Source organism: Trichomycterus rosablanca, chromosome 2 (genome assembly GCF_030014385.1).
Source record: "Trichomycterus rosablanca isolate fTriRos1 chromosome 2, fTriRos1.hap1, whole genome shotgun sequence".
NCBI lineage: Eukaryota > Metazoa > Chordata > Actinopteri > Siluriformes > Trichomycteridae > Trichomycterus > Trichomycterus rosablanca.
Genome location: NC_085989.1, coordinates 20,750,218 through 20,762,839, shown reverse-complemented (window position 1 = coordinate 20,762,839; position 12,622 = coordinate 20,750,218). Strand labels below are relative to the sequence as shown.

The following is a 12,622-nucleotide window of genomic DNA, read 5'->3' as shown; positions in this document are numbered from 1 at the left end:
ATATTTAATATTAAAAGCACCAGTGTTTGTTTTACAATTGGAAATAGGGATCTGTTTTTTTCTGAGCTATTGTCTTTTTTATAGAGGATTGGTTTTTCTGCTCCTGTGTTAGCCCTGCTATTTAAACCTGCATGAAGCAGTCAGCCAATAATGCATGAATCATTTCCTTGCGCAGCAGAAAGCAATTAGCCCTTCTAAATTACGATCCGGCTTCACAAATAGATCAATCAAGAGAATCCGTGCCACACTAAGATGCAGCCGTGAGCTCATTTGAGTTTGGTTAGTGGTGCTATGAATGGAAGAGCATAACAAATAGCGCGGCGCATTCCTTTGCTGCCGCCGGCATATTTGGTTGGTATATTTACCGTTTTATATTGTAATGATTTGCTTTAATTGTAATTTTGTATTAAACATTTGAGATTAGTCTGAGAGTGTGAGTGGAATTTTTAAAGGTCTTAGCAAGTCTTATTTTTTCTTCTGTTAAAACCCATCTTGAGCATGAGCTTTGTAGCTCCTGGTATAGGGGATGAGACTTTTCAAATACCAGCTAGGGCTGGTTTTTAAAGGATTTATGGTAAACATGCCTCTGTCCCAACTGTTTGCAGGTGCTGCAAGCATCAATTTCTAAACACATTGCTTAAAAAAATAAGGAAACACAATAAATCTCCATAAATTAAAGGTTCAAGTTGAAATTCTTTACTGATGGAAATTCATTGGGAACAAAAATGCATAACAACTGTCAATGGAAACTAAAATCCCCAACCCATTGAAGCCTGGATTCAAAATCACACTGTCTATTGGTCATTCTGAGATGAGCCTGTTTCAGGTTGCATTTCTTGAGAAGGACTGGACTTTGTTAAGTAACAAAGGTTTTCTGAAGTACTCACAATGCCATGTAGTAGTTTCTCATGCTATGCTGTCGGTGGGCTCAAAGGTCACGCTCATTCAACACTCGTTTCTGACCCTTGCCTACATGGACTACTTGGATTTCCTGAATCTTTTCACAAAACTATGTGCAGGTGATGGTAAAGGCCCATCATAATGTGACTCAGTAGTGTTTATGGCCCCAATGTGCCTATATGCACTCCCAACAACATCTGGCATGCTTCTGATGTGACTGCAAATGGTGTCTTGGGGGATCACCTCTCAGACCTGGATCAGGGCATCAGTGAGCTCCTGGACAGTCTGTAGCATTACATGGTGTATTCAGATGCCCTGATACATAACGTCCCAGAGGTTCTCAATTGGATTCAGGGCTGGGAAACTTGAGGGACAGTCAATGACATCAATGCCTTTATTATCCAGGAACTGCCTACACACTCTGGTCACATGAGGCCGGGCACTGTCCTGCACCAGGAGGAAACCAGGGCCTACTGTACCAGCAACATTCTGACAATGGCTCTGAGGATTTCAACCAGCAGTCAAGGTGCCATTGGCTATCACGTGGAGGTTTAAGTGATCTGCCTCCCCAGACCATCACTGACTTATCATCAAACTGCTCATGCTGGATGATGTTTCAGGCAGTATAACATTCACCACTGTGTCTCCAGACTCTTTCACATCTTTCGACATGTGCTCATCTGTGAAGAGAACACAACACCAATCAATGGGGACCTGCCAATTCTGGTGCTCTGACGAATTCCAATCAAGCTGCACAGTCCTGGGCTGTGAGCACACGTCCCACTAGTGGACACTGGACCCTCACACCACCCTTATGGGATCTTTTTCTGACACTGTGGTCAGAAACATGCACACCAGTGTCCCAGTGGGGGTCATTTTGGAGGGCTCAGGCAGTGCTCCTTCTGTTCCTCCTCACACAGAGGAGCAGATACCAATCCTTCTGTCAGGTAGTAATTTGTAGTGATGTAATTTCACTTTAAACTGTCTCATCAAAGAATTCTTATGGCAAAATTGTTTCTGTAATTCATCAGCACCAGATTCTGCGGTGCTGACAGTTTAATTACAACACTGTTATTAAAGTCCAGCTGCTAGAGCCGGTGTGGAAAGTGTGCTAAGGATGTTTTGTATTTGGGCAGGTGTTAATAGATCACTGGTCCTCCTTGCTTTTTTTGTGACCCAGTGTATTCCAGTGACTCAGTCCGCTTGAATCTGGCCAGCTGTGCTCAGTGCGGTTCATGGCCTGATCAAAGCCTATAGCGGCTAGCACTGGCACTGTTGACAGCTCGGCATGCTCTCTGAGCTCTGATCTGATCAGCCGGCAGGGTGTGCAGAGGTGACTGTGAGGTAAATACATTTTCAGTGGATTATTTGGCACACCTGTGTTTGGTTCCCTGACAAGCAATCACAGTGCCATCATCACCTGTCTGTCAACATTTGCCATGTAGCTGCGTCTAATGGATTGTTGTTCTCTTTATCTGGCATCCAGATGTACATGGATTTGTGCAAAGCTACAAAGTTACTCAATTATTATTATTATTTTTTACATATTTTTGACAAGTGCTGGAGCATACCTAGTATAGGACAGGTTGATCTTCATAACGTGGGACAAAAAGGAAAATAAACATGTGTTTTAGTCTGTCATGGTATGTGTAACTTTAATGCTGATGGGAAATATGAATACACATACAACATATGCTGACATCTAATCAATTAATTTTTTTTAAAGAAGGCAACCATTATGGTGCAGATTGCAAATGAGTTGTGACTTAGCATAGTATCTGTAGCAAGTGTGTTAAGTATAAGAATTAATTCATTGTCTGTTTTACCACATGTCTTTGGACTGTGGGAGGTAACTGGAGCACTTGGAGGAAACCCATGCAGACACTGGGAGAACATCCACACTCCACACAGAAAAGACCTGGGAATTGAACACAGGTCCGTCTTGCTGTGAGACGACAGTGCTACCCACTCAGCCACCGTGCATTTCTGTTTTTCCAACTTTGTGAATCCAGTTAAATTATCTAAAGATGGTGGGTTTAGTTTATGTCATGAAGGGCCCCCACTCGCCATGGGCCCCAGTGCACCTGCCCCCCCTCCCCAGTAGATACGCCCCTGCTTCTCCCGCCCTCACCATTTTCAATGAAAATATAAAAGTGCAGAAACGTTTTGAAGATCCCTCATATTATTATGTTATGTTATTAATATACGTTAATGTAACTACTCAGCAAATGTTACAGTTAAATTATCTAAAACTTCTAAAAGTACATGTACTAATTCATTTGTATCATCTCAAAATGATGCTAATAAACTGACCATTTCACATCATTTAAAAGCATAAGGGGAAAAAAAAAGACAGGATGTTCTGGTAACACTGGTAACACTGTCCATATGGTAGCCATGACTTGGAATTGACAATGTCACCCTGGCTGTAGCAGAAAAAAGTGTTGGCAGGATTTTTACTAATTTATACCAATCCTCCAATGCTACGTGCACCATTTTTAAATGTTAATTTTAAAACCAACCTAAAATATGTGTATATACAAAATGTACTATAAACCTTTATCATAACATATTTAAGTACACTTTTAAATTGTAATTCATTTAATATGTAGCAAAAATTTTTACAATTAAGTGAGCAGTTTGAAATTCCTTTCTTCTGCACTTCCAGCCTCTGCTGTGAAGTTGATCATCTTTCAAAGGACATGGATCAGCGACCCACATACATTGTAAGTGAACTCTATCCTCAGCCCAGTCCTTAACAATTCCTCTTGTTTGGACAGGTGAGCTTTGATTGAGATAACCCACTTAGACAGTTCCTGGATCAAAGCAGTCAGTTTCAATCATTTGAAGTCATCAACAGCATTTCCAGCCACTGTGAAAAAAATCAGCATTTTAGACGCAACCAGCTTTGCACATTTTATTTTTAAGTCATGTTAGATTATGGAAACTCATCAGCACCTTCCCCGAGGGCTGTCTCTCTTTTTCCAGTCATGTAGAGGAGCAAATGAGTGTGATGCAAAAAGCCATATGCCACAAATGGGCTAGTAAATGAATGTCAATTATGTGGGCCAATTAGTGTGATGTGTTTACTGTGTAAACAGAGGCTGTTTGTTTGTGCTCTCAGAGAAGATTTTATCTAAAGCTCTGGTGGGGAGTCCTTTGTTAAAGCTGCTCAGCTGTAAACCCTTGGTCCTTCATTTCAGATTTAACCCTCCAAATCTCCCCACATAATTTTAATATTTCTGATTGAAAATAAGACAATTTCATTTTACAATTTGGACATACACTGATCAGCTATAACATTAAAACCACCTCCTGGTTTCTACACACATTGTCCATTCTATCAGCTCCACTTACCATATAGAAGCACTTTGTAGTTCTACAATTACTGACTGTAGTCCATCTGTTTCTCCTTTCACCCTGTTCTTCAATGGTCAGGACCCCCACAAACCACCACAGAGCAGGTATTATTTAGGTGGTGGATCATTCATGCACTGCAGTGACAATGACATGGTGGTGGTGTGTTAGTGTGTGTTGTGCTGGTATGAGTGGATCAGACACAGCAGCGCTGCTGGAGTTTTTAAATACCGTGTCCACTCACTGTCCACTTTATTAGACACTCCTACAGTTGGTCCACCTTGTAGATGTAAAGTCTGAGACGATCGCTCATTTATTGCTGCTGTTTGAGTCGGTCATCTTCTAGACCTTCATTCTCAGTCCAGCAGTGACAGTGAGGTGTTTAAAAACTCCGGCAGCGCTGCTGTGTCTTATTCACTTATACCAGCACAACACACACTAACACACCACCACCATGTCAGTGTCACTGCAGTGCTAAGAATGATCCATCACCCAAATAATACCTACTCTGTAGTGGTCCTGGGAGACTCCTGACCACTGAAGAACAAAAGCAGGCTAAAAGGGAAATAGATGGACTACAGTTAGTAATTGTAGAACTACAAAGTGCTTCTATATGGTAAGTGGAGCTGATAAAATGGACAGTGAGTGTAGAAACAAGGAGGTGGTCATAATGTTATGCCTAATTGGTGTATATTGGTAGCTGGGTGCACATGCTCTATACGTATGTCACTTTAAAGGTGTAGGTAAGTTAATGTGTTATAATGCATTGGTGAAACAAGGTGGGTGGCATTAACATGCACAGCGAGGGGGTCATCATGCCATCTTCCCCACAGCAATTTGCTTATTAAGGGTGGTTCACTCATTAAGGCCAAAAAGTTCTGCACCAGTTACAAGTCCCTAGAAAAAGATTAAAAAAACATCGGATCGAACCCAGGATCACATTTTCTGATCAATCTGTGATAAAGAAACTGTGATAAATAGAAACACTTCCACCTGGAGCGAATTATTTGTTAACATGAATTGACAAATCAATCATTTGTGCATCAGTTTCATCTCTGCCGGTCATATTTTGGCAAGGCAGAGGTACATGATTCTGTTATCGCCCCCAAGTTGATCTCTGAGGCATATGGACCTGTTACAGTTGCCATGTCTTTTGATGGGTGCCCTGATGACGGTGCAGGTTCTTGGGGTTATGCCCCAGATTGGTATGGGAGGTGCCAGACCCATCGTAATTTCGACAGGATAAGACAATTGCTGGGGTAGGACGAATTAGCTATTTGGGACCCATAATTCTCTGGATATGTTGTCATATAAAATACATATATTGTTTTGTGTTTAAGAGGTTAATGTCTATGTTTTATTAGTAGGCTTTTAAGACACAAACCTCTAGTAATTAATAATGTAGATATGACAAGTATTCTGAGAAAAGCACAGTTTATTTACTGGCTGTATCAATGTTTGAAAGTTCATAAATCAAGACCTGTCCTATTTTACATTTTCTCGTTACACTCCAGTGCTTGTGTCTGGTTCGTCACGTTAATAGATAATACAAGAGCAGACTAGTGCCTGAACTTGTCTGGAGAGGACTGTCTCTACAAATGAAGTTAAGGATTGTATTTGATGCTTTCTATTCCACAGAGGTTGGGGCATGAAGGAACTGTGTCATGAACTGTTGATGAAGAGTGATGTTCCAAGTGTCTGCTCTTAAATGAGGCATCGGGGTGAATTCCCATACCCATCAGTGGATTTTTTTTCTGCCCTGTGCAAAGAGGATCATTGGTCACAGGTCTGTCATGTGATAGGGCGAGAAGGTGGGGCACCTATGAAAGTCATTCACACCTGATGCAGGTGCTTTTTCTTTAGAAGAACAGCACAAATCTTTACTTCTAAATGTATCACACCAGGTGATGCCTGTGTATGAAGAATTGTTTATGAAACACATCAGATATGTACTTTTTAGCTTGATCTTTAACTGAACTTGTACCTCTCTGGACTTCAAGCAATCAAGCTTTCTTGCCTGTTCTGGACGCACAAAGGTGATGGCCATGTTTAGTTCTGGACAGCTCCTGTCTTCACTAAGCCCTGGAATCTTGCACTCCCCAGCGGCCCACTTCTTCCCTGCGTTTTCAAACAGACTTGGTCCTCCTCAGCTCCTGATTCCAGCTCCGTTGTTCAGTTATGAGCTGCTGCGCACCTACCTGCAGCCTGAACCCTGTAAACAAGCTCTGCTGCTGGCCTCGCAGACGTCTGCTATGGTTCAGTTTTCCAATGACATGGGTAAGTTTTATTAATATTGCTGAGTTGCAGTGAAATAACATATATTGATAAGTTTTATTAATATATTGTGTACAGATATTTATGATTGGCCCAAATAATTGTGATATTTATGATTGGTCTAATTGTTCATTTACATGACATGCTTTGCATTACTATGTGTATGTTATTTTTTTAAGTAATAGATACCCATTATATTTTCCTGTGGATACCTCAATTTACATCTATACTTTTATTTTTTAATGTATTAAAATTTAAATGAATTGTATTTCCAATTTCCAAGCACTTCAGGTGTGGTCATAGAAGAAGCTAAAGAAACACTCTTACTGATAAGCATGCAACAACGCAAAACATGATTGTAGGTTAATTTACCCTTAATTGACCCTAAGTGTGAATGTTCTGAGTTCTTAGACCACTGTGACCTTGACCAGGACTAAAGAATGAATCAATTTATATATTATTTATTTATTTATTTTTAAGCAAGATTTTAATATGGTTTTGCACCACTTGAGAGTTTCTTGGAGGCTGATAATTGACTTATAATTAAACAATTTAGGCAATTTAGGCAATCAGGCATAACATTATGACCACCTTCCTAATATTGTGTGCTGCCAAAACAGCCCTGCAACTGCAATGCACTGTGTATTCTGACACCTTTCTATCAGAACCAGCATTAACTTCTTCAGCAATTTGAGCTACAGTAGCTCGTCTGTTGGATCGGACCACACGGGCCAGCCTTCGCTCCCCACGTGCATCAATGAGCCTTGTCCATGACCCTGTCGCTGGTTTACCACTGTTCCTTCCTTGAACCACTTTTGATAGATACTGACCACTGCAGACCAGGAACACCCCACAGAAGCTGCAGTTTCGGAGATGGTCTGACCCAGTTGTCTAGCCAGCACAATTTGGCCCTTGTCAAACACGCTCAAATCCTTACGCTTACCCATTTTTCCTGCTTCTAACACATCAACTTCAAGCATAAAATGCCTAATATGTCCCACCCACTAACAGGTGCCTTGATGAAGAGATAATCAGTGTTATTCACTTCACCTGTCAGTGGTCATTAATGTTATGCCTGGTCGGTGTATATATAAATTGGAACAACTGTCAATACAATAAAAAAATTAAGGCAAAAAAGTCATCTTTTTATATAAAAGTGCTCTTTAAATAAAAAAAAACATTTAAAACTCTTATAATACTGAATTATTAAATAACCAATTATTAAAAATTTTTAAATAAGTGTGAGTAAAATCTGACTGCCTTTTAATTAAAAACTGCTAATCACAGCAACTCAGAGCGGCCAATAAGAAAACGCCTGGCAAATGACTGTGTGTTTTGGCTGGTGAAGCTGCAAAATCAAATGTCTTGCATTGTTTATTTAGGTAATATATTTTTAATAATGTACGTGTAATTTCTAGTGTGAGAGGTAATTCAAGGATGATGGCCTATTCTCTGATAACAGCCATCCTTGGCATTTAATGGGACCCTGAATGTTTACAAAGGATCAGCTAACAGCTTGTAACTAACAATCAATTACACAGCTCCGCCAGAGAGGCCTTAATGAATGCAGCGCTAATTAGCCAATCCAGAACTGTTAGTTCCCCCCTTCAGCCACTGGCATCCAGCTAATTGGCCACATGCTTCCAGATGAGCCACGGCCCGCCAAGCAGCGGCGCGCTCGCGCCAACTACAGCAGCTGGCAGCTGGAGGAGCTGGAGAAGGCCTTTGAGAGCACGCACTACCCTGATGTGTTCATGAGAGAGGCCCTGGCACTTCGACTGGACTTGATCGAGGCCAGAGTGCAGGTACAGTGTGAGACTAGATTGTTGTTATTGATAGTTTATTGAAATAGAGTAATTTAAGACCATTTGTACTGCATGATCTGTGCTGGCTGTTCTCCACTTCAGTAGGACACCTACTGCTCTACAAGCTTTCATATTTTTTTAGTTTCTGACATGCCTGAAGAAATAACCAGTATAAGGGGCTTGGTAATTAGCTGATGAGCTGGATGAGATGTAGGGAAAACTATGTAGGGCAGTGAGCATTCTAGACTGGAGCTGAGAATTACTGCTTAAGGGCAAGATGGGAAACTGCATGTAAAAGTTATCATTACCAGTTACAAATGTAGTTGTACACACAGGGGAAAAAACATTACTGTTCATTAATAATGTAGAATTTTAAATAATTATATATAGTTATTTATAGCAGATATTTATGTAGCCATAAAATGTACCATTTGTAAAAAAAATAATAAGGAATAAATAAAGAAATATAAAATAAAGAAATAAAGAAATAATAAAGAAATTTGTAAGAAATATACAACTCTCTGGGTGCTCAGGTGACGCAGTAATAAATTACACTAGCCCACTTCCTCTGGGATCAATCCCCAGCAGTGTTATCAGCCAGTCAGATATCTACATACAGACATGATAGGCTATGTCTGGGGAGGTGACTAAGTCTGCACAATGGATTGGAATCTCTCCTGGGTGAGAAACTACAATGCGCCACTTGATTCCAGGGATGGTCAGGACCCTGACAAATAAAGCTATGGTAAAACTGGTGAAAGAAATGAACCTCCCTACTAGAGTTTGGTTCCTTGTAATGTACATTGCCGGATTTAATTGTTTTAGGTGCCAATAGAGTACTGAAGTACTGTACATTGAGTACATTATATTTACATTTACAGCATTCAGCTAACACTTTTGTGTAGAGCAACTTATAGCCTAGCGGTTAAGGTACTGGACTAGTAAGCAGAAGGTTGCTGGTTCAAACCCCACCATTGCTAGGTTGCCAATGTTGGGCCCTTAAGCAAGGCCCTTAACCCTCAATTGCTTAGACTGTATAATGTAAGTTGCTTTGAATAAAGGCATCTGCTAAATGATGAAAATGTAATTTATGGTTGTGGCTGAAAACAATACAAGAAATTGAGGTTTAGGGGCCTTGTTCAGGGGCCAGTATCTCTAGTATCTAGTCCACTGTACTGTGCTGGAGAATCAAACATATTTTTTTTTCCCAAAATAGTGTCCCTTAAATCTGGTTATCTGTCAGAATAACTTTATATTGATTTGAAGTGACACTTCCATTTATTTAGATATTTAAACCCAATTGATGCAGTAAATTGCCCCAAAGCATCTGCATTTATGTTTTCTTACCTTTAACTTGTTACCTACCTAAGTTAACACATAAATAAATACTGTATGTTAGTGGTGTGCGATACTCCAAAATTTGGTATCGATCCGATACCAAGTAAATACAGGACCGGTATCGCCGATATTGATACCAATACCGATACCGATACTTTTTAATAATTAAGGTAGATGCATCTTCAAATTGCTAAATCTGAATGAATTTTCATGACATTTAAGTGTATTATTGTAATACATACATTGTTAGTAAGTAGCTGCTCTCAGTAGGGTTATAAATAAATTCAGTCCGATTTCTTGTTTCTGGTGCTTTACTTTCTCACAATGTTACCATCATGACATATCACCACCAAGCGGCTAACGCATAGTTGTGTTTGCTGGGTGAATACATTTGTAAATTTTTAATAGTGACCGAATATATGTGTCCTTGTTCATTTAAAATAAAAATCGATGCTATTCTGTTTACATTTATAAGCACAAAGTCAAAAGAAAAGAGCTCTCATTCACCAAAACACGGAATAAGATGGTCCGATTCATGTGCATAAGGTGTGTCTGTACTTTACGTACGTATAGTTTACACTATTATTTCCATAAAATCGCCCCTATTAAACGGGACAAACGTGCTGAATGTAGCGGAGAAAAAGTAAAACTAAAGTATCGATCCCATCACACTAGTATCGATCCGATACCAATTGGCGTTGGTATCGATAATATTGATATTTGGATCGATCCGCCCACCACTACTGTATGTTGACTTACCACTGTATTAAGATTATTGTTGGTGCTAACCAACCATGGCATAATTACTAGCAGGTCCATAAAGCTAGCTAACTATTGCACACTTAATGGTCATGTCTACACTTTCACTTTGGGATGTAAAACACACAAGCTATGTTTTTGCATTTGCAGCATTAAGCAGATGCTTTTATCCAAAACAACTTACTATCATGACTAAATACAGTTCAAGCAACTGAGGTCTAACTCTAATAATACTAAATTATGAAATAACCAATTAATACAAAGTAATTAATTAAAAATTAGTGTGACTGAAAACTGACTGCCGTGTCATTAAAAACTGCTAATCACAACAACATAGAGCAGCCCATAAGAAAATGCCTGGCAAATGGCTGTTTGTTTTGGCTGATGAAGCAGCAAAGGACTTGCATAGGGGCCCAGCAGTGGCAACTTGGCAGTTCTGATCATTAGTTCATTGCCTTAACAGCTGAGCTGAGCTACTGTTCTTATATTTTTATGGCTCCCAACACTTTAGAAGAAAGGATTTCAGTGACTGTCTGCTGTTGCAATTCAAATTAAAGGACTGAAAACTGGTCTTATAAATATCACAATATCAATATCTAATACTATATATTTATAGAATGTAGTATTTAGAGTGTTTTCCCTGAGATTTTAATTGTATAAACCAATACTGTCTTACTGGTATTGAACAGTGAGACACATTTCTAGTAAATTAAAGCCAAAAAGTCAAATGTGACACTAGACACACTTATGAGGCATAACATTATGACCACCTCCTTGTTTCTACACTCATTGTCCATTTTATCAGCTCCACTTACCATATAGAAGCACTTTGTAGTTCTACAATTACTGACTGTAGTCCATCTGTTTCTCCGCATGCTTTGTTAGCCCTCTTTTATGTTGTTCTTCAATTGTCAGGACAGAGTAGGTATTATTTGGGTGGTGGATCATTCTCAGCACTGCAGTGACGCTGACATGGTGGTGGTGTGTTAGTGTGTGTTGTGCTGGTATGAGTGGATAAGACACAGCAGCGCTGCTGGAGTTTTCACACACCTCATTGTCACTGCTGGACTTAGAATAGTCCACCAACCAAAAACATCCAGCGAACAGCGCCCCGTGGGCAGCATCCTGTGACCACTGATGAAGGTGTAGAAGATGACCAACTCAAACAGCAGCAATAGATGAGCGATCGTCTCAGACTTTACATCTACAAGGTGGACCAACTAGGTAGGAGTGTCTAATAGAGTGGACAGTGAGTGGACACTATTTAAAAACTCCAGCAGCGCTGCTGTGTCTGATCCACTCATCACACACAGCACAACACACACTAACACACCACCATCATGTCAGTGTCACTGCAGTGCTAAGAATCATCCACCACCTAAATAATACCTGTTCTGTGGTGGTCCTGACCATTGAAGAACAAGGTGAAAGCAGACTAAAAAGGTATGTAGAGAAATAGATGGACTACAGTCAGTAATTGTAGAACTACGAAGTGCTTCTATATGGTAAGTGGAGCTGATAAAATGGACAGTGAGTGTAGAAACAAGGAGGTGGTTTTAATGTTATGGCTGATCGGTGTATGATTTACTTGTCAGGAATATTATCCACTATTATTAATGGTATTTTGTATGGTGCAGGTGTGGTTCCAGAACCGCAGGGCCAAGATGCGCAGACAGATGAAGCTTCAGGGCCAGAGTGGGGACCAGTCAGTGCCATCCAAAAAGACCACAGAGCCAGAGAGTGGCAAGATGCCATTCTGGGACAGAAAGCAGGAGAAAAGCCCTGGCCACAGTCCACACCAGGAGGACAGAGAGCGAGCAGGGTCAGGAGAGGCCAGCCCAGAGGAGTTCCGTTACTGCAGCATTGCCAAACTGAGGGCCAAGGCCAGGGATTACGAGGCTGAAATCCACAGCTCAGTGGCCAAAAGCAGCAGGGAGTGGCTTAACCTACACATTTATGAAAGTGACTGATGAAGGTCTAAAGTGGAAAAGGATGATTTTTCTGAATTCTTACGATGCCCAGTTTATTTATTTCCTCCTACTGAGTATCATTACAACAACGCACAGTAGTACACAAAAAATATCAGTGCATATCATATATGCAAAACAAAAATCCTGACGTCAAATTGCAATGATGAATCTGAATAAAGATGCTAATACATTATAAATGAAATATTAGTTTTGCTTGGT

At 40.2% G+C, this 12,622-nt stretch overlaps 1 protein-coding gene across 1 annotated transcript; it reads left to right on the top strand.

Annotated features, from left to right (window-relative positions):
* Positions 1-6,296: 6,296 nt before the first annotated feature.
* On the top strand, positions 6,297-12,403 carry si:dkey-43p13.5 (paired mesoderm homeobox protein 2). The gene is made up of 3 exons (XM_062985874.1): positions 6,297-6,534; positions 8,179-8,336; positions 12,071-12,403. Exons 1-3 carry the CDS (start codon positions 6,297-6,299, stop codon positions 12,401-12,403), a joined length of 729 nt encoding a protein of 242 aa, XP_062841944.1.
* Positions 12,404-12,622: the final 219 nt, after the last annotated feature.

Excerpts from the sequence above, each read along its gene's own strand:
- si:dkey-43p13.5 (XM_062985874.1), top strand. The coding sequence starts at position 6,297 with ATGGCCATGTTTAGTTCTGGACAGCTCCTGTCTTCACTAAGCCCTGGA. Across the intron at positions 6,535-8,178 it reads TCAGTTTTCCAATGACATGG|ATGAGCCACGGCCCGCCAAG; the intron begins GTAAGTTTTATT and ends ACATGCTTCCAG. Across the intron at positions 8,337-12,070 it reads TGATCGAGGCCAGAGTGCAG|GTGTGGTTCCAGAACCGCAG; the intron begins GTACAGTGTGAG and ends TGTATGGTGCAG.